Source organism: Dioscorea cayenensis, chromosome 15 (genome assembly GCF_009730915.1).
Source record: "Dioscorea cayenensis subsp. rotundata cultivar TDr96_F1 chromosome 15, TDr96_F1_v2_PseudoChromosome.rev07_lg8_w22 25.fasta, whole genome shotgun sequence".
NCBI lineage: Eukaryota > Viridiplantae > Streptophyta > Magnoliopsida > Dioscoreales > Dioscoreaceae > Dioscorea > Dioscorea cayenensis.
In genome coordinates this window covers 16,256,933-16,282,617 of record NC_052485.1, presented here as the reverse complement: position 1 = coordinate 16,282,617, position 25,685 = coordinate 16,256,933, and the positions used below count along the sequence as shown (strand labels likewise).

Below are 25,685 nucleotides of genomic sequence, written 5' to 3'. Positions count from 1 at the left end.
ACAAATTATCTAAGGAATAATAGAAGAAATAATATTAACAAAATCATAAAAATAAAGATGGATGCAAAGATGGATTTAATTATCAAAAAATTAAATAATTTAGAAACTCAATTATTAAAATTAGAAACTATCTTATCTAATCAAGATTATGTAAAAAAAAAACAGTATAAAAGAAAAAGAAAATCGTAAAAATGAAATAGATGACTTATGTATTCAAGAAAAAAATATTCAATTAGAAACAAATCAAAAAAATTAGAAAAACCAATAACACCATTTAAAATATGGACTAAAGAAGAATTATTAAAACCACCAGAATATATGTTAAACTTCCCAAGAAATGAAACATCTACGTGAAACAACAGAATACTATAAAATTGAATTAATAAAAATAAGATATTATCCTTTAGAAGAACTAAATCAATATAACTTAAAAGATAAAATAAAATATCAAAAATATATATGGCTTAGTAAAATAGAAGAATATCTAGCAGAAAAATTAAGAATTACAAATGTATCAGAAGAAGAAAAAGAACAATTAAAAAACTGGAAAATTAAATTATTACAAGAATTTCATAATATATAAATTCAATATGTCTAGAGAAAATCAAGAAAATTCAGAAAACAAAACTATAGTAAAAAATATAGATAACATTAGAAGATTCTCTATCTTAAATCATTTAAAATATACAAACCATATTAATAAACATCATAAAAGACAAGAAGTAACTTACACAATTGAAGAACAACAAAATAAAACAAGAAATATGAATATAAAACTAATCCCAAGAGAAGAATTAGATAAATTTTGAATATTTGAAACAAAAACAAAAATATATGAACATTATGATGAAATAGAAATATGTTGTACAAGTGATGATAAACAAATTTTATTAGATTTAATAACAGAAGAATCATATAATAAACTTGTATAATCAGGCTATACATTAATCCATCTAGGCCTATTAATGATAGGAGTAATAAGATTACACAGAAAAGGATTAGGCACAAGAATTTTAGTAAGCTTAGTAAATATAAAACAAATTAAAAATATGACAAAAGCAACTAAAGAATCCATGGAATTAAATATGAATTGTGATCATCTAGAAATAATTTATATGACTCTAGACTTTTTAGTTCCACTTGAAACATTTTATAAATATATAAAATTAGTAATAAATTCAAAAGGTTACACTATGATCTCAAATGCAGCAAATTTAATAATAACAAAAACATTCACAGGACAATTGAAAAATAGCTGTAGAATTAAATATATCTTAACATCTAAAGAAGCAAAATTATTTTTAGAAAACCAAGGACTAAAAGGAATAGAAGGAAAATTTTATCCATCAGAAATATTAGAAGAAAGTGAATGGAACATCCAACCTATTGATATCCCAACAACATTAAATAGACCAAGTAATGCAGAATTCTATGAAAATATTAATGGTAGTTCAAGCATAAGAATGATAGATTATAAAAATAAAGGCATAAAAATTGAAGAACTTCAAAAATAAAATGGATTTAATATATACAACAGATCTAGAATTAATTGAAATACAATTGAAACCATTAAGAAAATATCTAGGAAGTATAAATACAACCATAACAGATCAAATAAAACAAAGAAGGGCAATCTGTTTAATATGTGTTAAAGATTATGTAACAATAAAACAATTTTATCAAATAAGCTCAGAAATACTAATAGAAACCAAAACAATAAAATATGATAATCAAGAAAATTGGATATGGAATATAAAATATATACTAAGAAAAGAATTATATCCATTAGAACATCAACAAAGAACAATCAGATTAACTAAATGGAAAAAAATCCCCAAAAGAACAATTTAAATCTATTGAAAGTTGTTATACATGAAAGATTTAATAGATTCAACAAATATAACCTTAATAGATACTTTAATAAGTAATTCAATCAAATATACAATAAAAAATAACAGAAATCTAAAAGAAGAAATAAAACCAAGACAATGTATGTGGTTAAAAAGAGTTAAAAGATATATAACTTTAAGAGATCAAATTCATTATCAAGCAGAATTATTAATTGAAGTAAGAATTAAATCAAAAGAAAAAGATGAAAATGGTAAATCTATTTTAAAACCAACAAAAATAAAATATAAAGATTTTCATCAAGATGAATATTTAAAAGATCAACATAGATTATGGAGTTACAGATCAAGATTAAAAAATGAATATGATTCCATAAATATTTGTTATGATTAAAAATGAGTAAACAAACTTATAATCTAGATATAAATCCTGAATATCTATTAGAACAATATAACTAAGTTAAAAATTTTAAAAAATGTGAACATAAATTTGAACAATTTAAAATAAATTATAAAACAAGATGTGATAAATGCTATAAATTCCACATAACAAGACATAGAGTAACATGCTTAACATGTGAATTATTATTATGTAGAAAATGTGTATTAGATTTATGTAATTTTACTTTTGAAGAACAAAAAATAGAAAAGCCAAACAATAAATTCAGACAAGATAAACCCGATTTAATGGCCATGAATAAAAGAGAGAGAGTATTCACAAAGAGGTTAATTTATTGCATTTAAGAGGGATGAGACACAAAGCTTGAGATATGGATGTGGGTAGGAATCAGATCAGGATGAGCCCCCTCACACCTTACAAACTAAGGGGCCTTATATAGGCTTCAAGATTTAACCCTTAAGTCATACTATTTATAAGAAAACACTTACCAAACTATTATTTAGTAAACATACCACTTACCAAACTTACATATTCCTAACAAGACACTTACCAAACCCATTTATTACAAGCATGTCATTCAACAGTAAAACTACTGTTGCTACAGTTGCAAACCTATTTTACACACTAAAAAAACAAACACTGACTCCTTTTTTACATAATAAAAACAAACAACACTGCTTCAATCCACCAAGATGTCGTAAGCTGGGGTAGAGAAGAATCTAAAACAATGAAAGTTTTTGTGGCATTCCATCATGTTGGGTAGATTTTCTTCAGCAATGTCATCTAAGCCTTCTGGAGAGTCATCTGGACTTGGTAGCATAAATATATCTGATGGAATACTTAGTCTTGAATAATCTCTAAAGCGATACTCTCTTGCCCATGAGCATACTTGTTTCGTGTGTAATTCAGTGGCCGGCATTTGTGTGATAAGATTTGGAAAACGACAGTACATAAGGAACATGTACTGGTCAACATATACCTTTATAACTTTTGTTTCTAGCACAATTTGACACCTTTGGTTGTTAGTGATTGTGGGGCAAGTTCTTTTCCAATCAGTGGAGATTGTACATGCTCGCTATAGCTTCATTTGCCTTTTGATATCTCCTAGAATGATCATATCTTGAAGTCTGATAGGAGTTACCCTTTCTTGTTCAGGCTTATGATGGCGAAGGAGAGTGATCTTGATAAGATGCCTTGCTTCATTGGGATAACCGTCATCATAACAAGGAGGGATTGAATTTAATTCTAGATTTACATCCCCATCAATTTGAGGTCCAAGAGTTTTGAAGAACTTGTGGAGTAGATGTATCAGTTGACAGTAATCATTTAAGAAATTTGCTTGCTCTGGACTTGTCAACATTATTCTAGACAGGTAACAATGTTTTAAGAGGTTGATGGCTTTTATCTGGACGTCATTGATTTTTTGATCAAGCCATTGGGACATATCTAAGGAACATTTCACAGCAGTGAACCCTTCTTTACATTGACATCCAGCATCTTTATGTGCTAGCTCTCTGAGAACATCTTCGGCTATTGCAAATCCTACTGGAAGAATTTCTTCTTTTGCCAAATGTCTTAATACTTCTTGCTCAGAGATAAACTGGTCATATTGAGCTGTCATCACTTTCTTAAAAATGAGTTGTTTTACTTTTTCTATTGGTTCTGGAAATACTTCAAATTTCTCTATTCTATGTTTTCTTTCTTCAATCATAATTTTCTTCATTTTTTCAGCTTCTTTTATAATTTGTTGAAGTTGAGCTTTATTCTTTTCTTGTTTTACCATGTAGTCAAGTGTTTGAGGTTTCAAAGAGAATTTTATGCTAGGTGTTTCTGGTAATGGTAAACGAGGTGGATTTTTTTTTATTTTTTTCATTTGTGTGGTGAAAGTATTTTGCTAAGGAGTGTAACAGTGAGATGAGGATTTTTGGGTCATGTTTATTGGCCCAAAGATTGTCAAGAATAACTTGTTGTGACAGGTTTAGGTTGGCTTGTGTTCTGAATTTTAGAATGGAGTTTGGTGGGAATATTGGGAGATTTAACTGGGGTTCAAGGGAGGATAATTGATTATAGAAATTTTTGCCTGGTATTTCTGCAAGAAATAAACTTGTTAGTTTAAATAAAATTTCATGCTTTTGCATGTGTTTGGAGTATGAAGATAACCAGGTTTTCACCATAACAAGAGACGCGTACGGACCTACTGGTTTTGTAGCCACAGCTCTTATTGTTCAGATGAACAAACATTTGTCTGTTTATTTTCTTTTGAGGGAATTAAATTACATAGTTCCCACAATTAAAGAAAACGCATATGAACCAGTTGGTTTTGCAGTCACAGTTTTCTCTAATGCGAATGGACAAACTATGGGGTAATTAAATATTTCAGTTACATGTTTTTCAAAGAGATAAGAACAATGGAGATTCAGTTTGTTGTGAGACTTCTATTCCTAAATTCAAAGAGGGAGATGAACAGAGATTAAATTCTTGTTGTAAGAATGGAAAGTCTATTGTTTCTTGTTGTTTTTTATAGTTATTAGTTTCCCATTGTTTTATATTATGTTGTATATCTTTTATTTCTTTTTTCCATTTTTGTAATCTTTTGTCACATTGTTAATTTTTCTCTCTTATTTCATTATTTTCTCCATTTAGTCTTCTTTTTCTTTTTGTGATTAAATCTATAGTATTTTGTAATGAATCTACAATTTTACTTCTAGAATTGGTTATGTCATATTTCAATATTATTTTGTCTTTAAATTATTTCAATTCCTTAATCATTTTTTCTAATTCTATAGTATTTTCTTTATCTATTTTTCTTTTTTTAGTTATCATACATTTCTAATGACTTATCTAAAATATTTCCTTCTTCTTGTTCTTGAATAACTATACCTTTTCCTTTATTTTGTTCTTTCTTATTATACAATTTTTCTTTAAAATTATCGATTTCTTCTACAAGAGTTTTGATTTTTTTTTTTTTAATAATTGTTCAATTATTTCTATATCTTGTCTGAATTTATTGTTTGGTTTTTCTATTTTTTGTTCTTCAAAAGTAAAATTACATAAATCTAATACACATTTTCTACATAATGATAATTCACATTTTAAGCATGTTACTCTATGTCTTGTTATGTGAAATTTATAGCATTTATCACATCTTGTTTTATAATTTATTTTAAATCGTTCAAATTTATGTTCGCATTTTTTAAAATTTCCAACTTAGTTATATTGTTCTAATAGATATTCAGGATTTATATCTAGATTATAAGTTTGTTTACTCATTTTTAATCATAACAAATATATATGGAATTATATTCATTTTTTAATCTTGATCTGTAACTCCATAATCTATGTTGATCTTTTAAATATTCATCTTGATCAAAATCTTTATATTTTATTTTTGTTGGTTTTAAAATAGATTTACCATTTTCATCTTTTTCTTTTGATTTAATTCTTACTTCTATTAATAATTCTGCTTGGTAATGAATTTGATCTCTTAAAGTTATATATCTTTTAACTCCTTTTAACCACATACATTGGCTTGGTTTTATTTCTTCTTTTAGATTTCTGTTATTTTTTATTGTATATTCGATTGAATTACTTATTAAAGTATCTATTAAGGTTATATTTGTTGAATCTATTAAATTTTTTATGTATAACAACTTTCAATAGATTTAAATTGTTCTTTTGGGGATTTTTTTCCATTTAGTTAATCTGATTGTTCTTTGTTGATGTTCTAATGGATATAATTCTTTTCTTAGTATATATTTTGTATTCCATATCCAATTTTCTTGATTATCATATTTTACTGTTTTGGTTTCTATTAGTATTTCTGAGCTTATTTGATAAAATTGTTTTATTGTTACATAATCTTTAACACATATTAAATCCATTTTATTCTTGAAGTTCTTCAATTTTTATGCCTTTATTTTTATAATCTATCACTCTTATGCTTGAACTACCATTAATATTTTCATAGAATTTTGCATTACTTGGTCTATTTAATGTTGTTGGGATATCTATAGGTTGGATGTTCCATTCACTTTCTTCTAATATTTCTGATGGATAAAATTTTCCTTCTATTCTTTTTAGTCCTTGGTTTTCTAACATATATTTCATTTTTAACATATATTCTGGTGGTTTTATTAATTCTTCTTTAGTTCATATTTTAAATTACGTTATTGGTTTATCTAATTTTTTTGATTTGTTCCTAATTGAATATTTTTTTCTTGAATACATAAGTCATCTATTTTATTTTTACGATTTTTCTCTTTTTATCACTTTGTTTTTTTACATAATCTAGATTAGATAAGATAGTTTCTAATTTTAATAATTGTGTTTCTAAATTATTTAATTTTTTATAATAAAATCCATCTTTGCATCCATCTTTATTTTTATGATTCTATTAATATTATTTCTTCTATTATTTCTTTGATAATTTGTATTGCTATTTTTAATACCATTAATATTTTAGTTATTATTTTTATCTCTTTTTTATGAATATTTTTTATTTTAAGATATTAAAATTTCTTAATATTATTATGCTATTTATTAGGATAAATGTTATTATTGTAATACATATTACTTGTATTATAATTATTTTTTCTATTATTTCTTTAAGAATTTAATTCATTGATGTTTTAATATTTGTTTTGATTCTTATTTTAATTGATTTTCATTAGTTTAGGTTAATTTGATAATTTAATATTGTTGATTTGATATTTTGTTTTTGTTGATTTGATATTTGTTTTTATGTTTTTTGCAATTTATATAAAACTGAAATAAGATTTGCAGAAAATATGATCTACTTCTATTTTGCAGTTAATAAAAGTTACTACTTTGCAGTAAATAAAAGTATTTAAAGAAATTCTTATGCAACAACAAGATCCACAACATGTAATATGATAGAAGTTAACTCTATTTGATCCATAATTATTGGAATTAAATACTTATTTTTCGTTTTTGTTGGTTTTTAAATTTTTATGGGTTTTTGAAAAATTATCTTCCTTTCACCATGAATATTCTCTATCGGCTCGTTCATCCTTACTGTCTTAGAGTGTACTAACCTTTCTCTATCTGTGGTACTAGGCCACTCTTGTAGAGTCTCCAGTTTCCAAAGCCTGAGTGTTCCACTTTACATAATTACTTAGAAGAGTAATTTTTTGCAATTAAAATGATTATCTTTTAATATGTAAGAGTTCATCATTTCCAACTTACAAAGTTCAGACTTACCTCCACACTCTTTTTCCCCTAAACAAACCTCTTGTCCTTCAGACGGGTACTTTTTGGTGTTCTCCAATTTGTCTTACTCCTCATATTAGTTAGATTAACTCTTTTCACATAAAAGATTCATTTTTAAGCTCAAAATATTTTTTTCAAAAGATCTGTACAAAACTCTTTTTTTTTTAGATTTTTAGATAAAGGTTCATGGATCAAATAAAAGTCATACTACCAAGATAAAGCTTACTATCTACATATTGGGGACCCCATTAAGGGTTTTACCCATGCATGGTAAATATTACCTTGAGATTATTGTTAAGGAAAGTTACTGTATCTCTGATACCACTAGAACCTCCACGCTCACGCCTTCAAGCCAGCATCAGGGACAATGGAGAGGTCATTGGAGATGCCGTTCAACTTACTCAGGATGCTGGGGTCATCCTGGGTGAAGTAACGATTAAGGCAAAAGCTTGCTTGAAGAGTTTTTAGAGAGTAGAAAGCATGAATAAAAGAGAGAGAGATATATTCACAAAGAGGTTTATTTATTGCATTTAAGAAGGATGAGATACAAAGGTAGAGATATGGATGTAGGTAGGGATCAGATCAGGATGAGCCTCCTCACTTTACAAACTAAGGGGCCTTATATAGGTTCCAAGACTTAACCCTTAAGTCATACTATTTATGACAAGACACTTACCAAACTATCATGTAGTAAACATGACACTTACCAAACTTACCTATTCTTAACAAGACACTTACCAAACCCACTTATTACAAGCATGTCCTTCTACTGTTGCTATAGTTGCAAACATGAGCGTGGAGGTTCTAGTGGTCCTAGGCCACTTTTGTAGAGTCTCCAGTTTCCAAAACCTGAGTGTTCCACTTTAAGTAAAAGAAAATAAAAAAACTCTAATGGTTAATTTCATTTTCACAAAATTAAAAATTCCTGTAGAAAAATTTTTGTGCGCATCCAAACAATATTCTATAGTAATTTTTCCTATAGTAAATTTCACTAGAATCATTTTTAAATCCTATAGAATAAAATTTCTGTGGAAAAATTTACTATGCATTCAAACAGACCCTTAATATAAAACTAAATCATGATTATGAAATCAATGCCTATTATGCAACTATCCGTTTTCATTAGAAAATCCTTTTAAATATTTAATATAAAATCGAATCATGATCATGAAATCAATGCATATTATGTAATTAAAATTATTAAAATATAAATAAAAATTTTAAAACTATGCCTTGAATCACTTTTAGTACAGTTTTTACATCTACTTTAATTGGTATATATAGATAATAATCATTGTTGTTATTATTGTTGCTATCAAAATTATCAATTTTTCAACTTAACAATTACGTAAAACATAAGAAGAAAAATAAAATTCAATTAAAACACAACTCAAACCCAGCAAACATACTATAAAAAAAAAAGAACATGAAATCTTCTATTAATTAATTGACAACCTTCCAACAACACTATTACCATATGGCGCTTCATTATTCACCATGAGTTCACACAATATAAAACAACATAAATAGAAAGAAGAGAAAGAACATACAAAACAACCTTCACAAAAGCAAACATTCGGTTAAATAAGCATCATGATTTTTGCATGAAAAATAAAGACAAACATGCTTTAGCAGGCAGCAAGGATGGTAAACAGCATTGGTAACTCTCTGCACAAAGATAAAATTAAAGTTGGCTCAAGATGTATGGTGTACTTAAAAGGTAATTTATAAAATTATTGGAGGGCTTTTTTTTTTCAAAACAATTAAAAACTCCTCGGAAGCCCTTTTTTGACGTGTTCCACCCATCAGCTTTACCGAAAATTCTATATGGTAGCCACCTACAAGTGCTTCCAAATCCATCCTCTATTTTGTCAATAATACTCTGTGGTTTTCCATTGTCAATAATACTCTGTCAATAATTCTAACAATAATGGCTTTTAACTTTAAAAATAGCCAAAAAGAATTGGTTACTTTGACCATAAAGTATAAAACACAGATGGCCAAATATTTTTTCCTAAAAGGCTCATACGTATGGCCATATCCACAAAAGCAAATAAAACCAGTGATACATGCATATGATTGAATCACTTTTCACAGCCACACGAATTTGTATGCAGCCCATCACCACCTCTTAACTCATAAATGGTTTAAGATTAAGGAATTGAAAACATACCCATCTTCTTTGTTTCTTTCACAAGCTATTCAGTTCGCCTTCATTTTTTTTGCTTCATGCCTTTGTATTACTAACTTCGCATCAAGATATGTCCTGTTTCTTATGATTTAAAAGCTCGGGGAGGGATGCTCATTGACGAAATCCAGTCACAAAACGTTTGATCCCAGCAAAGTCCAATACTGTTTTTACATTAGTGAAGCATTTCGTCCATTTGGTGCTCAAGTAGTTTGCAACAAGCTCAGATTGGATATCGCCATTTGTCTGTGAAATTAAGTTAAAAAAATATTAACAACTCTCCAGGGCAAAAATAAAAAAAAATGGAACAATAAACTTCAGCTAAAACTTGCACACTTGCAATTCAATGCTACACAGACCACTGTGATAGGGAAGTGTTGCTTGTTCGAATCCAATGTGGCAAACCCTCAAAGTATGTCAACAAAAGCTAAACAAACATGCAAAACCACACAGAGAAAGGTAGGGAAGAAAGAGATTATGAAACAGCAAAATGCAGTGTCACTAATATATAAAAAAAGATAATACAAGGAAATTTTCTATATTTGTAGACAATCCACAGACTTTTAACAATTGTATATAATGCGCCAAAATGTAAGTCATTGTTGAAAGTACTTGTTGTTAGTTAGAAATCCTCAAGCAATATTAAACCATGATTTAGCATTAACCACATATATGAAAAATTAATTTTGCCCCAAGGCGATGTTTATAACAACCGAAGGTAAAAAAATACAAAGAAGTTTTGATCCAAGGTGAGACACTAACTAATGAAGCTTTAATCTATGAGAAGCAAAGAGAAGAAGATTTAATCAAAGGTTTAACAAGTAAGTTGCCATAAAAAGGGCATTTTGGGGGGGAAATAATTCAAACTAACAAGTTCAGTGTGAAAATTCCAGGTGCCATCTGCAATTACAAGGAAGTTAGTGAGTAGTCTAAAAAAATGGAAGATTTGACAAAGGAAGCCTCCTGACCCTAACGAGCACAAGTAGTTACTTGTGGAGGAAGGATGATCAGAAATGCAATATATTGATCAAAGAGCATGACTTGTAAGTAAAAAGCTTTTGTCACTAATAACCATCAAATTAACATTCCATGCATTAGCAGATCAAGCATACAGCTTGGAAATCATTGCTTTCATGAGTGAAAATAAAATCTCGAATACTGTCATTGTATATTTGAGAAAGGATGAAATCATAAATCAGACTTCTCTGGACCATGGCACTTGATAAAAGAAGAATCTGCCCTCACCAGAAGATAACAGAATTCTCAACTCCAAGGCCATATTTTAGTATAATACATCATATGGTTGTTCAAGCTAAGATTAATACATCCATTTGAAAAGTACCAATGCATAGAAGACAGCATACCTCAAATGCAAAAAAACCACCAGATCTTAGAACTGTAGCAGATCCTTCACAGAGATGAAATAGATGATCAGTGCCATCCACACCTCCATCAAGGGCAAGTTTTGGCTCATGCTTACTGACTTCAGCTTGTAACCCAGGGATATCACTACTGGGTATGTATGGAGGATTGCTAACCAACCCTGTAAGCTTGCCTTTAAAATCGTCAAGTGGTTCAAACCAAGATCCATGTCTTATTTCAACCTTATCCTAACGCAATAGATAAATAAATGACTAAATAAATAAATTTGAGAGCAATTGAAATAGCATAACACAAGGATATTCAAGCTTGAGTTTCAAGCATTTGTTACTCGTGAATTGCAATCGCAATCCCTTGGCAAAAGAAAATGCTATTTCATCCCACAATTACTTCAAAATTATGCCAACATAAATTGCTACATGTTCTCTTCATAAGCATCACTATGGAGAATGCAGCATCAAAGCCTTTCATGATGTGAACTTTGAATAATAACCAGTAATGTTTGAGGCCCATTGCAAATAAGGATCTCATAGTCAGATATACCACTAGGCACATTGAATAGAAGGTAAATCTAGTGATAACTTAGAATATAAGATTATTTTAATCCAAAAAAAAAAAGACGGAGAGAAAGGCCCCACAAATGGCCTCTTTAGAGAGCAAAAATGCAAGAGTTGAAAATGAAGGAACAATAGCTACCAAGCGCACCTAAACATACGGAAACAAGAAAGAAAATAGAGACTAGGAACTATAAAAGTAGGTTGGACATATACCGAAAGATTATTTTTTTTTATTTATTTTTTTTAACAAGAAGAACAGATAGCCCGAAAGCCCTGCTAAACCGTCAGGGGCGTGCACAAGCCTCGGTGGAGCAAGTGGGGGCAGGGCCCGCGCACACATGGGCGCTGAGACCATCCCCACACAACCACCGCTCACATCTCCCAGAAATGTGCCCTCAGCCGAGAATCAAACTCTCACCACTCGGTGAAGAACTCTATCGGCGACCCGTATACCAATAGACCAAAGATGTTATATATGCAAATAATTTGGTGAAAACAAAAGAAAAAGTTAAAGAAGTAGTACTATGAGGAAAGGGTCCAAGAAGTAGCCTAAAGCAACTAGCTAATAGGCAGTAGAAACACTGGTGGTCATAGAAATATTGATGACAAGAGATTTGCTAGGCTAGATCAGTAGACACAAAGTTCTTTATTTACTGCATTCCAATGCAGGATAATTCTTACTGGTATATCTCAAATCAGTGTGTTCACATGTCAATGTTAGTTGAGGAAGGAACCCTGATAATTCATCCCGACATATATAAAATCAATAATGACAATTCATTGTGAACTGAATTCTTTTGGATAGAGTGCATTTTAAGCAGCTGACACTAACTAGCTTATAAGGCGTGGTGCAATATGTAGACTACTGTTATACCTTTGTTCAAGTTTTAAGATAATGGAGGTAATAACCTTCAAGATTTTTAGTTAGATGTAATTGTAGTTACATGATTTAAAAAATCCTATTATGACAGATTTGCATTTGATTTGAGAGATTTACTGTCCATTTGGATTGATTTTGGCATTTCAATTAAGTTTTCCAAAAGTGCTGCTTGTGTAAGTGCTTTTCTTGAGTAAATTAAGCCCTATTCGATTTAGATGATTACTATACTAGCATTCCGCCATGAGGATAATTTTGACCAACAAAAATAACCCAACATCTTATTTTAAACCCCCTATAAGGAAACACTATTGCATACACTATAATGTATTACACCAAGACCAATAGATGTGTGTCACATGATATTCAAATAATATATCAATAGTCCGGTCCATTTTTATTACCACCTAACACATTATTTGATTTGGCACATTGGACCCAGTGTAGGCAAGAATGGCTTCTCTAGAAGTGCTTAGCCATTTCCATAAGCCCATCCAAACATTGATAATCAAGCCCATAAGTGCTTAGCTTATCCCATCAATAAGATATAGGTAAATCCAAACAACACTTACAAACCCAAATTTAGAGATTTGTGTTTGATTTGGAGAATTGGGAAATTTGGATTGAAGATGAATGAGATCAAGATTTCAAAAGTATTTTCAAATACTTTGCCACAGTAAAATACATGTAAATGAAAACCAGTTTGATTTTGTTCTAATTACTAGATTTGAAAATCCATATACAAAATAGATCCAACCAAACAAACCCTTTCCAATCTCTTCTTGTAAACATGGATGTGGCCATATTTGAGTTGCAAAAAGGCAGCAATGCTCTGTCAAGACTCAAGATAGCATATGGCCAAATATAGGAAGATCACCATACTTCATCATTTACAACAATATCATCCCTTAGGTTTTCAAAGCCCTAAAACCTTATGCACATGTAAACCGCCCAACAAAAGTCCATTCCTACAGTAACAAGTTTAAAGTTTATACCCTAGATTGTTCAGGGTCAAGGGGCCAATCCAAATGCTGAACTGCTAGGGATTCCATTACTCCAAGACCAAAAAAAAAACACTTTTTTATAATTGCAACATATGCCAAAAACAATCACCAAACTAACCTAAATTTCATTCACATGAATACTGCACAATGAAAATCTATCTATATAATTGCACGTTTAGAGATTATAATATAGATTGTTTAACCCCAACTACCAATCCAAATGCTAAAATATTATAATTCCATTACTCCAAAAAATCTAGAAAAAGAAAACAATTTTTAATAATTGCAAGAGATGTCTAAAAACGATCGCTAAACTAACCTTCAATCCATACCTCTCGACGTTAATCCCTGCAATCTCCACAGCATCCAAGCTCAAATCCGTGGCAAAAACCCTCCCATTCTCCCCCAATTCCCTCCCAATCCCCACAGCAATTGCGCCGCTTCCTGTCCCGAGATCCGCCCATAAACCCTCGCCAAAGCCCTCAACATCCCGAACCAAATCTACAATCATCTCTGTCTCCGGCCTTGGAATGAGCACGCCCTCCCTCACCACCAGCACGAGATCCCTCCAGTGCTCGCACCCGACAATGTACTGGAACGGCCTCCGCCGCTCGATCCTCTCCTTCCAGAGCCGGTAGAGCTCGTCCAGATCCGCGCGCATGAGGACCTTGCCGCAGGATTGGGAGGTGGCGTCCTCGAGGAGCCATGAAAGTTCGCGGAGGAGGTGGGAAGCACTGGGTCCGCCGTCGATGGATTCGAGACCCGGGGCTGCAGCAGCGGCGGCGGTGGCGAGGGAGGTGGCCCAGCTGCGGAAGGCGACGATGTCGGAAAGGGTGGCGAAGTAGGTTAAGGGACGAAGGAAGAGAGGAGGATGGGTTTTGCGGGCTGTTGAGGCTGAAGATGACACGACGGAGGCGCGGATGGTGATAGAACGGCGGAGAGAGACGGTGGGGATTGGGAATAATCTAGATATCATCTCTACAGTCCCCATGAGGAACAAACATTGATGGTTGACTAACATAAATTGAAGAGGTTCTTTTGCAAATCCTCCTTGAAATTTCTGATTTGCATAAAACTCCCTAAATTTTTAGTTTCAAGGACTTTGCCTTGTCACTAGGGGTGTATTTGAGCCGAGCCGTTCGTGAGTAGCTCGGTGTTCAGCTCGATAGAGGCTCGTTCGTGTTTACTTTCATATCAGAACGCAAGTGCTTTCGAACATCATTTTCAAGCTCGATTAATAAACGAGCCAAGCTTGAGCACCCAAAAAGCTCGGCTCGCTTTTTGGCTCATGAACACGACTCGTGACCAAGCTCATGAACAAGCTCGCTTTATAAGCTCGATTGTGAGCTCGTTTATATATATATATATATATATATATATATATATATATATTACATTATATATATATGTATATGTATATGTATATTAAGATGTATATGTGACTATGTCATTGTTGTCAATTTGAGTTACACATATAGGGCTATAAACTACTATTTGAAGGCTAAGCTCATTAAAAGCTCATGTCAACTAGTTCATTAAGTTAAATGAGCTCATAAGATAAACGAGCCAAGCTTGAACACCACCAAACTAGACTCATTAAATCTTGTAAAGAACTCGTTTATTGTATAATTAAAAGCTCGTTTATAGTATCATTTACAATTTTATTTGTAACAATCATTAATATAATCAAACTTAAATCGAGTTGAATCACACTTGATAATGATTCATTAAATAAGTTTACTAAATAAAAAAATAAAATATAAAAAAAATAGTCAAGCCTTAATCAAGTTAGCTAGCTAAGTCTAAGCTTCGAATTTTCTTAACAAGTTGAGCTCGAGCATGAAGCTCGAAAGAAGCTTGATTAGAGCTCAAGCTTGGTTAAAATAGTAACGAGCCAAGCTTAAACATAAAAAATGAAGCTCGAAGAAAGCTCGGCTCGAGTTCAAGCTCGATTAAATAGTAACGAGCCAAGCTTGAACAAGGCAAAGCTCGGCTCGGCTCGGCTCGTTTGCAGCCCTACTTGTCACCAGTTCCATCACCATAAAATATAACTAGTTTAATTACCTGTGCTAACACTGCATGTTGACTATATCTAAAAAGAAGATTACAAAGATAGCATAAATTTTGAAAAATATATATATATATATATATATATATTATTAATGTTATAAGAACTATATTCGCAAGATGTGAAGGGTTGGAAAATATATTACTGGAATATGTTATATTATTTATTGAATGATGAAAATGACTTCATTTCAATACTTTAAAAGAAAATAAATTTTAAATATTAAGCCTTACACTTGGTTTTTCTCTTCTTTGCTGTAAGAATTGAAATAAAATGTCTGTCTAATATATATATATATATATATATATATATATATATATATATATATACAAACATATTTATTTATTTAGTGTAAAATGATTAAGAATTTTAAAGTTGAGACCAAGATTTATTGTGATTGTATATAATATCAAAAAGTATAAATGGTGGTTGAACAAATTTTATTGCAGGTAGTATGCCATGAAAAGTTAAAAGTACCTAATCTTTATGACCAAATATTTCTTTAGGAAAAGATGGATTTGTGATTTACTTATTTTCTTTAACAAATTAGATTTTGTAAATAATATATATTCAATATATAATGGTTTTATTTATTCACACAAACTTTTACTTTATATATATTTTTCAAATTTCTATAAGATTTTGGTTTCTTATGGAATTTTTAAAATGCTATTCACATATAATGATGGAAGGATAATAAAAAGGATCTTGATACTCAAGAAGGAAAATGTCCCATTTAAATACTTTGGAAAAAACAATTTTAAATATTAAGACTTCCTCTCGGTTGTTCTTTTCTTTGCTGTAAGACTTGAACTAAGATGTCTATCTTATATATATATATATATATATATATATATATATATATATATATATATATATATATATATATCTTTATTTAGTATACAATTATTGACAATTTTAAAGTTGAGATCAAGATATTTTGTGATTGTATATAATATCAAAAGTATGAATGTTGGTTGTGCAGATTTTAGTGGAGTAGTGAGCCATTAAAAGTTAAAAGTGAATAACTTATATGACCAAGTATTTCTTTAGGAAAAGTTGGATTAATAGTTTATTTATTTTATTTAGAAAATTAAATTTTGTAGACAATAAATATTCAATATATAGTAGTTTTATTTATTTACACAAACTTTCACTTTATGCATATTTTCCAAATTTCAATAAGAATTTTGTATCTTAGAATTTTTTTTTTTAAAATTATATTCGCATAGAATGATAGAAGGATAATAAAAAGGATCTTCATACTCAAGAAGGAAAATATCTGAAATGTATATTGACAAGTCCGAATATGCGTGTAAACCGCAAGTGCACAGGTGTCGAAGTAATAATCCCAAATGAGTGGGTATCGTATCCACAGAGAGTAGGGAATAAAGACACTTAAGTTGTTTCTTAACTAATGTAGAAGATAAATAGTGATATGTGTGACAAAATATGAAATAACGAAAATAAAAGCAACAAGATAGAGAGCACAAGTAAAGGAGAAGGTAAGTCAATCGATAAAGATAGGGTACCCGGATATTAATCCGCCTAGGACAATCATTTCAAGTGTAGGAACTCTCTATTATACTTCCTAATTGATACAACTATAAGTCGTGGAAATCCTTAATTACATGATCCCAAATCTAAGGTCAACCATGCCTAACTCTATACATGTCCCGGAGGAGAGATTAAATAACCTCTCAACCTCGCACTCGCATAGAATTGCAATGAGCTCTCGGGATTCCAAGTGATAAACCCTATTCCTATGTATAGACCTAACTCTTTGGTCCAAGTGGAAGATCCCTAGCCACGATTAAACCGTAGGTGCTAAAATCACCACAGCGCTTCACTCTATTGCACTCGCAACTAAGCCCCAGCGGAAGGTCATCCCTTAGCCCATTCACTCTACTATGGCCGCAAAGAACTTTTGGAACGTGGAGGTAGGATAGATCACACCGGAGGGGAAAGGGGACGCTCCGCTATCTCTCGACTCACCATCTCAACCCTCTTCAATCTAGCTTTGTCTAACTCTCATGGTGTGTCACTCACTCACAAGAGTTACCAACAAGAACTCTCAACCCTAATGTCACTCTAGGGGAGTATTCATACAATCAAACATACAAGATTGGAACTCACAATAAACATCAATTAATTTAAAGCATAATAAAGAGATTCAATGAAACGAATGCATCCTAGGGTTCACAAATACCCAAGTACCCACTAGGGGTTTAGCTCTCCATAGAGCTAGATACAATCAATGAAATCGAATGTAAAAACAAAGCATCTATAGAAAACCCCCTCATTAGTCATGGCGATGGTCTTGTGGAGAGTCCTCTACTCGTCGCAAGGGTCCCTTTGTCCAGCCTAGGATACACCTCGCCGGATCGGTGCAGACGAAAGCTCTCCCACTAACCTTCTTCCAAACGGCGCCGATGTCGGAGCAGTAGAACCTCTCCAAAGCCCTAGCCAATATCTCTCAAAACCCTAGCCGTCGCTCTCTCTCAAGTTGGGAAAAAGATGGAGAAAAGAATGCTAAAATCGGGGCTGAAATCGGCTTTTAAAGGGCTGGAATCGGGAATCCACACACCCGTGTGAGCGCCCCTGTGGATTTTTCACACGGGCGTGTGGAATTTCCACACGCCCGTGTGGATTCTCTATTTTCCTATTTTCTTGGACTGTTGTGAATAGTGCTGGTACAGTATTCTTACTACAGTGCTCTACTACAGTACCGCCCCGAAATACCCCCGAATCCATGCTTTCATCGAGGTAACACAAACGGGCACACGTTTACATCGTTGATCGCTTTGCTTCTTCAATAACGGACATGTTGGTAGAGATCTTGTTCTATATGCACAAATCGAAATGCTTGAATGTGACTGTCCTTATTCTCCTCCAAATAGTTGTGCTAACTCGAATACGAGGAGGTTGGCACACATTCCCGCATCTCGAACCTGACCTTTGTCTTCGCGTTTGAACCTTAGCAAGATTTCCTCCAAATTGGTGCATTATGACCCACATTGGCTTCTTTCTCTCATAATCGGTCTCACAACCCTACCTGCATGAAAGTAACATAAATACACACATATTAGTGTTAAAACCCAAGAAAAGTAATGATCAACACAAGGAAAGAACACTTTGTATTCTTATCGCACAAGCACTTATCATATATCATTAAGCGGTAAGAAACAAATATATTTTTAAAACTTCAATTCAAACCTTAACGTAGAAGAAAGATAGGCATAACACGGTTTACGAATGTTTTTTTAAATTAAATGAAGATGATTATGCTAATTTCATTCTTATATATATATATATATATAATATGTTAATATTAACATTTTCATGATAATATTTTTTCCCCATTTTATTTTGTAGTTATTATTGGTATGTAAACATTGCTTATACATGGAATGTATTCCTTTGGAATATTCACAATATTCACATATACTATTGTTCATATGAATTTGAATTTATACAACATCGGCATAGTTGTTTTTATATATATATATATATATATATATATATATATATATATATATATATATATAATTTTATTATATGCAATTTATTTATTTTTTTAAATAATTTTAAAAATTTTAATAAATATTTGATAATTTATATTGTTTATAACATATATAGTAAATTTGAAATATAAGATCCATATATTTAGTAAAAATTTATTCATACATGAATAAATTACAACATATTTTTTTTTAGTAAGGACCGGTGTTGTAATACCTAGTAAAATAATAATGCATAAAAAAATAATAAAATAACATTTTAATAATGAGAATTTCTAGGGGTTATTTTGTAATTTAGCTTTGAGTGATTATAAAATAAAGTTTAGAAGCCCTAGTTTTTTTTCAGCCGAATTTTTTTTTTTCTTTTCTTGTTGGCTGGAACCCTGTCTTCTCTTTTTCTACATCCAAAGGTACGATTTAATCAAAGTGGTGTTTAGATCTAGTCAAAAATTTGCATATTGTTTTTATTTATTGTTAAGATGCTACATGGTTGTGATCAATGGATTATAGGAATGAATTTTTGGAAAAACATAAATTGATGATGCCGGAACTGTGCATGCTCTCGTTGTCAACAATGTGTTCGTAGGTGCATATTATATATGTATATATGTATATATATATATATATATATATATATATATATAGGGCTACATGTATACTATATGCAAATGTGTGCATGACTAACAAAGCCACTATACGTAGGATGGGCCATCATATCTATTCATATGTTTATATATGATTATACAAATAAGCATGCCCTCTGTATATATATATCATACTGTTGGTTAATTTACATTCTATGGTTATATCTAAACATATGTGTATATATATTTGCATGGGTTATAAACATTTAGTTTGTGTGTGTGTGTGTGTGTGTGTGTGTGTGTGTGTGTGTGTGTGTGCGTTTTTAATTGTACTTCTAGGATGTGCCATTAAAATCTACTCGTGATTATGTTAATAATATTTACTCACTTTTGTGTGCTAAGAGACATGGTTCTAAGAATAAGATACTATTACAGTTAAGGTTTTATTGTTTTTATTTAAAACTTTATAGGCGGTGAAAGTTCGGGCAAGGGTAAAGAGCTTGTGGAGGAGTGATTACACCTGAGCTCTTAGACCTACTAGTCTAAGCACTATGAGTGGATGTTTTCATAAAGATATTTTTTTAATGATTTTATCGTTTGTTCACAATGAATTTTTGACTTACAAATTGAGTTTGTTTTCTTTGTGGTGTTGTGGACAAATTATGATGTTTTATCATATGTTTATGGTGTAATTTAAAATATTGATTTTAAAATATTGGTGATCGCGAGTCTATGACTAGACTGCTACAGTAGTGGTCTCCACGGCCCGACCTAGTGAGAGGTGGTGTGTTGACTGGCTGATTGGTAATACCCACTCAGGAGGTGCAGAGAGAACCTGAATTGGGAGTGGGTGAAAATCTACTAGTTCTGAGACACCGTGTTTCACCACACGAATGAACTTAGAGGCCAACGCCAAGGTAGTCTTGACTTAATATTTTATTTAGATGTATAATTAACCTTGGTGGTCCCGTTCTTAATTGCGACAGCGGTTAAGTTTGGGAATAATTTTTTTTGACCAGCCCTTTTTGTGTTGAGTATTCAAATTAACTCATGAGTTTTTTTTTTTGTGAAACTTTATTTATTATAAAATTATGTTTGCTATATCAAAAGTGTAATTCTATTTATACTATTTTTATTATATTTTATTGTTATTTTGTCTTTGAAACATAAGTATTTAAAAAACATGCATTTTATGACGCAATGTTATGTTAAATTTGTTTTAGAATCATGTGGAGCCGTGTTAACCACTCACTGAGTAGATTTCATCCGACTATCCTCCGCACCGCGAGCCACCCCACCATCAAGTTCGCGGCAATGACGCCTCTGCATCTTAGTCCTCCACACTTAAGCTCTCGTCGTCTTTCTTTTTCTTGGCATGTATTCAAACTTTTGTGCCTCTGGAGCCCCACGATCGTGAGTCCACCACCTCATGGATGGGGACTGGCTAGCCACCACGATTAGTATAGTCTTTGCATTTTTCATCATCCAGAAATGCATTGATTAAAGACTCAAACAGCCCAACGACACCTTCAAGCTGTTCCAATCGCTCGTAAAACCGGCCTAGCAGATCCTTCGCTCCTCCTGCTATCAAGAGGGGTCCTCCGATCTTGAGGTTGCTTGGCTAGCGGTAGGCTGTTAGCACCAGTACATAATTATAAAAGCATAAGAGGTAATCTTCATATATAGGTAGAGGAAAGTATGCATTTGTATAGGTTTTTTTAAAATATTATTATTCTTTTCTTCATTGTTAAAACGTGTACCACATTATTATTCAGTCAAATGTCAATTTACTCATTAATGGAAGGTCTTATTTCACTGGTTCAAGTCCAGTGTTTTAAATAAAGTTACTTGGTCTTTTTCCTTTTTGAAAATTAAATAACAAAAGCTGTCAAATAATTTTAAATTTATTCGTAATATATTTATTTTAAAGAATATCATTTAATTCACAATTTTATTGGAAAACCGCTAAACATATTTATATATCTATTTATATAGATGTATATCTATCTAGGTTTTTATTTGTTATTTTTTTCAATATGTCTTTCTTTAAGATTTATTTTTTAAAAAGCTAATTTTTTTTTACAAATTAATATTTATAGTTCAAAATTTATTATTTGATCTATTGATATTTAATAAATTACTTATGTAGTATATATATATAATACATGTTGTAGTTTTTTGTTTTTTACAAATTAATTTGTATAATTAATAAAATTATATTGTTACCAGAGTTTTTTATAATTTTTTGTTGATTTTGATTTTTATAAACTAAATTATAAATTCACATATAAATATTTTTTAAAAAAAAGTTAACAATTTTATTAATTAGTTTTTCTCCTTAAACACATAATAAATTTTTAAAATTACTTATTAAATTTTAATTTGAAAAAGTAATATAATAAATATTTATTATTATTTAAATAATAAATTTTATCATAAAATTATTTGATTTTTATTAAATAGTAATTAATTTTAATTTTAATTGAAATTAAAGAACTTTATGCCGCCAATATTCAAAAAAATCTTTAAACTGTGCTAACTGGAAAAAAAATCATTGTTCCACGTCGCTAATAATTTTTTGTAATATGATTAGATTATAATTTATAAACCGATGGGAAATTTATATGTTAACAAAATATGTTTGAGTTGTAACTTAAATATTGAGATTTAAAAATAAATGAATACATCGATTGTTTTTTATTTTTATTTTATTTTTATTTTATCTTAATTTTCTGTGTGGTTTGATAAAAGTCGATGGAGATATTGATTTGTTTTTTATAATATTTTTATGAATTTGAATTATATTAAAAGTATAATCACTAAAATAGTTCATGTACTTTTCTCTCTCTTTTTTTGTCCCTCTGCTGAGAAATGCTCCCAACTAGTCCTTTACTTTTGAAAATGTGCCTACTTAGTTAGAAATGCTCCCAACTAATTCCTCTACTTTTAAAAATACGTCCACTTAGTCACTCTTAAAAGTAGAGGGACTAGTTGAAAACATTTATAACTAAGTAGGCACATTTTCTAAAGTAGAGGGACTAATCGGGAGCATTTCTGAGTAGAGGGACTAAAAAAAAAAGAGAAAAGTAGAGGGACCAATTAGGATATTATACTTATATTAAACCACAACTAACATTATCTTAACTTTTATAATTTTTTTTATTTTTTTTATCATCTCTCTTTAACCGGTAATATATCTTGCTTTCTCATTAGATAGTTCATTTCAAGAAAACTCTACACATCTAGAAAACTCTACACATTATGATGTGTATTATCAAAAGCTATATTGTAAAGGTTTAAAAATATCCCATTATTTCCTATCTTTAGTTAAATCGTGCCCAAGTCTTAAATTATGTCAAATAAAATAAAATAAACCAAATCAAAAAAAGCATTACAAGCATAATAAAATGAACATTACAAGTTGATCCTATTTAGTTGTTATTATTAATTTCAATTGATCATCAATGCTTTACAATAAAAAAAAAAAAGCATAATAAAATGAATATTAAGAATTTTATTTATTAACATTCTCAAATAAGAAGATCGTAAATGTAAAATTTACCTGATTTCCTAAATGAGAGTTAGCCTCAAAACCCTCAAGCTTAAGACAATCTTAATTTTGGTGTAAAACGTTTATGACTCAAATTTAAAAGTCCTTGCTTTGTTATAATGCAATCACATCTTTATATAAGGAATGAAGGATAATTTATTTTTATTTTGTTTCCTCTAGAAGTCTGTAAATGTAAGGAAAAAAATCACTAAAAGTCAAGATTTCAGCAGATTGGCAGAATCACATCAAATCTTGGCAATAAATTATATATGATTTCACCATAGTCAACAATTGTGGCTCATTTTTATTCAAAAGTAGTGCATTTTAGCTGAGAAAGGTCAACAATCATTGCTTAATCATACCCCATGCAAGCCAGGTCACTAAAAAAAATAAAAATACCATGAGTATGCCATCACAAGATATGTAAATACTAATCGGGATCTTTCGGTTGAAAGGAAAAACAAAATTCGAGCAAAGATCTCTTCAATTCACACCGCTAGTCACAGACCTAATTATTTCACATAGCTAGAGACAGCTAGACACATACCCAATTATTTCACACAGCTAGACACAACCAAACACAACTAAACACTGACATAAAGAGAGAGACACACAGCTAGACACATACCCAATTATTTCACATAGCTAGACACAACCAGACGCAGCTAGACACTAACATAGAGAGAGAGAGAGAGAGAGAGAGAGAGAGAGAGATTGGAGATTTCTTAAACCCCGTAAATGGAAACACTTATTCTCTTCTCAATTATTGTTTATGCTTTCATATGCTCTACCCTTTCACACTTTTTTTTGCTTAGTCTGAAAATTTCAAAACAATGTCAATGTGTGCTATTGATAAATCCAAGATTCTTGCATAGCAATTTAGAATGCATTGCAATATGAAAGATAAAATTAAGTAGGGAAAAAAATGTAACCAATATTTAGGATTAGGGTTCCGGTGGAGTGGTTACAATATATCATCAAGAGAGAGAAGAGGAAAGAAAACTATAAACTTTAAAAACTCCTACTACTCACAAAATACAAAATGATTCTTATCTTCAATAAAGCATAATGTATTTTAATCCATTAATCCATCAAAGAAGTGAAGAACAGGAAATACCTGATTTATATTAACTGCAGATGTCATGCTTACCCTTTCTACCAAGGTAAATGTGGCACCCATCAGTTAAAACCCTGTTTTAATTGAAAAACTAACCCCCCCTAAAAGACAAAATCAGACTTATAAACACGACTGACAACTTTTACACAAACTAAAAGTTCAAAAACACGTACACTTGAAACCTAAATACTAAAATATCTAGGTACAACCGCTACAAGATCATGACACCAATAAATAGAAAAGGAAGGGACCCACTACAATCCTTGACTCAATCTTGACTGGCTCTATACTCGCACAAGAGATCTACTAGGGTCTTGCTCCTACAACTGTAACACACTTTAATTGGTTGATAGTGGCACAATAATTTTAAATAATTAAATATAAGATATACACATTGTAATAAGATCAATTTCTCAAATAAAATTTCTAACTTCCACAAATATCAGAATTTAGCAAAATACAAATTTTAAAAGCATTAAAGTATAAAACTCGTCACGAGTCAACATCAAATAAATTTTTCCAAGGAATCTAATTTTTGTGAGAAGATGACCTCCTAAGAGAGACAGCTGGGCTTCACCCTCTCATCACAATCCAAAATTGCAAGACTTAAATGTAAAACCGATCTCATTGACTTAACCGCCGTTGCGACTAGGTTGAGAGCCGTCAAGGTTTTCATAACCTTAACGTTGGTCATTGAGATCCCCATTTGGTGCCCTGGGTTTTTCAACATAACTAAACTCTATCAATGGCTCTATGCACCTCTTAACCAGAGGTAAATTCCAGGTTGACCCCACCACCTTCCATCAGGTCAGACCGTGAAATTCCCCATTAAAACATGTGGAAGCACAATAATATAATACATACATAATACACCATCCCTATACCAAGAATGAAAATCAATTCCACAAGTATTGACGGTAATAACACATAAATAAACGCACACGATTTCACAAATCATTTCAAAGTCAAGGCATATGTAATCCATTAAAATAAATACTTGAAATAAATAATTAAATCATATATATATATATGCATGTATTTTCTACAGTTGAAACTATATATACTCATATAAAATCGGATGTACTAATATGATTGTTATTGTATAGCAAATTGCAATGAATATAAGTATCCTTTAACATTATAAATTATTAAACATAATATAATGAAATAATTAAAAAACTATTTCAAAATAGTAGTCATTAATTAATTATTTCAAAATAATAGCCCCTACCGACTCACCTGGTCTCCTTTGGGTTACCTGCTAGACCTGGAACTCCCTCTAAAGCTTAAACCCCACATAACAAGAGAACGGAATAAAATAAATAAATACGACAAACTAAAGATAGAATTGAACCCAAAAGAA

The 25,685-nt window shown here is 30.9% G+C and overlaps 1 protein-coding gene across 1 annotated transcript; it reads right to left on the bottom strand.

Annotated features, from left to right (window-relative positions):
* Positions 1–9,342: 9,342 nt before the first annotated feature.
* On the bottom strand, positions 9,343–14,506 carry LOC120277387 (release factor glutamine methyltransferase). The gene is made up of 3 exons (XM_039284208.1): positions 13,802–14,506; positions 11,029–11,274; positions 9,343–9,910 (listed from the first exon to the last, which is right to left on the bottom strand). The coding sequence occupies exons 1-3, from the start codon at positions 14,501–14,503 to the stop codon at positions 9,779–9,781; spliced, it is 1,080 nt and encodes a 359-aa protein (XP_039140142.1). The 5' UTR covers positions 14,504–14,506; the 3' UTR covers positions 9,343–9,778.
* Between the last annotated feature and the right edge of the window lie 11,179 nt (positions 14,507–25,685).

What these genes read in the sequence shown, in the direction of transcription:
- LOC120277387 (XM_039284208.1), bottom strand. Translation starts at nt 14,503, where the DNA reads ATGTTAGTCAACCATCAATGTTTGTTCCTCATGGGGACTGTAGAGATG. An exon ending in TCGAGAGGTATGGATTGAAG is followed by an intron (nt 11,275 to 13,801) that starts GTTAGTTTAGCG and finishes CTATTGCGTTAG; the next exon opens with GATAAGGTTGAAATAAGACA. An exon ending in GTGGTTTTTTTGCATTTGAG is followed by an intron (nt 9,911 to 11,028) that starts GTATGCTGTCTT and finishes TTAATTTCACAG; the next exon opens with ACAAATGGCGATATCCAATC.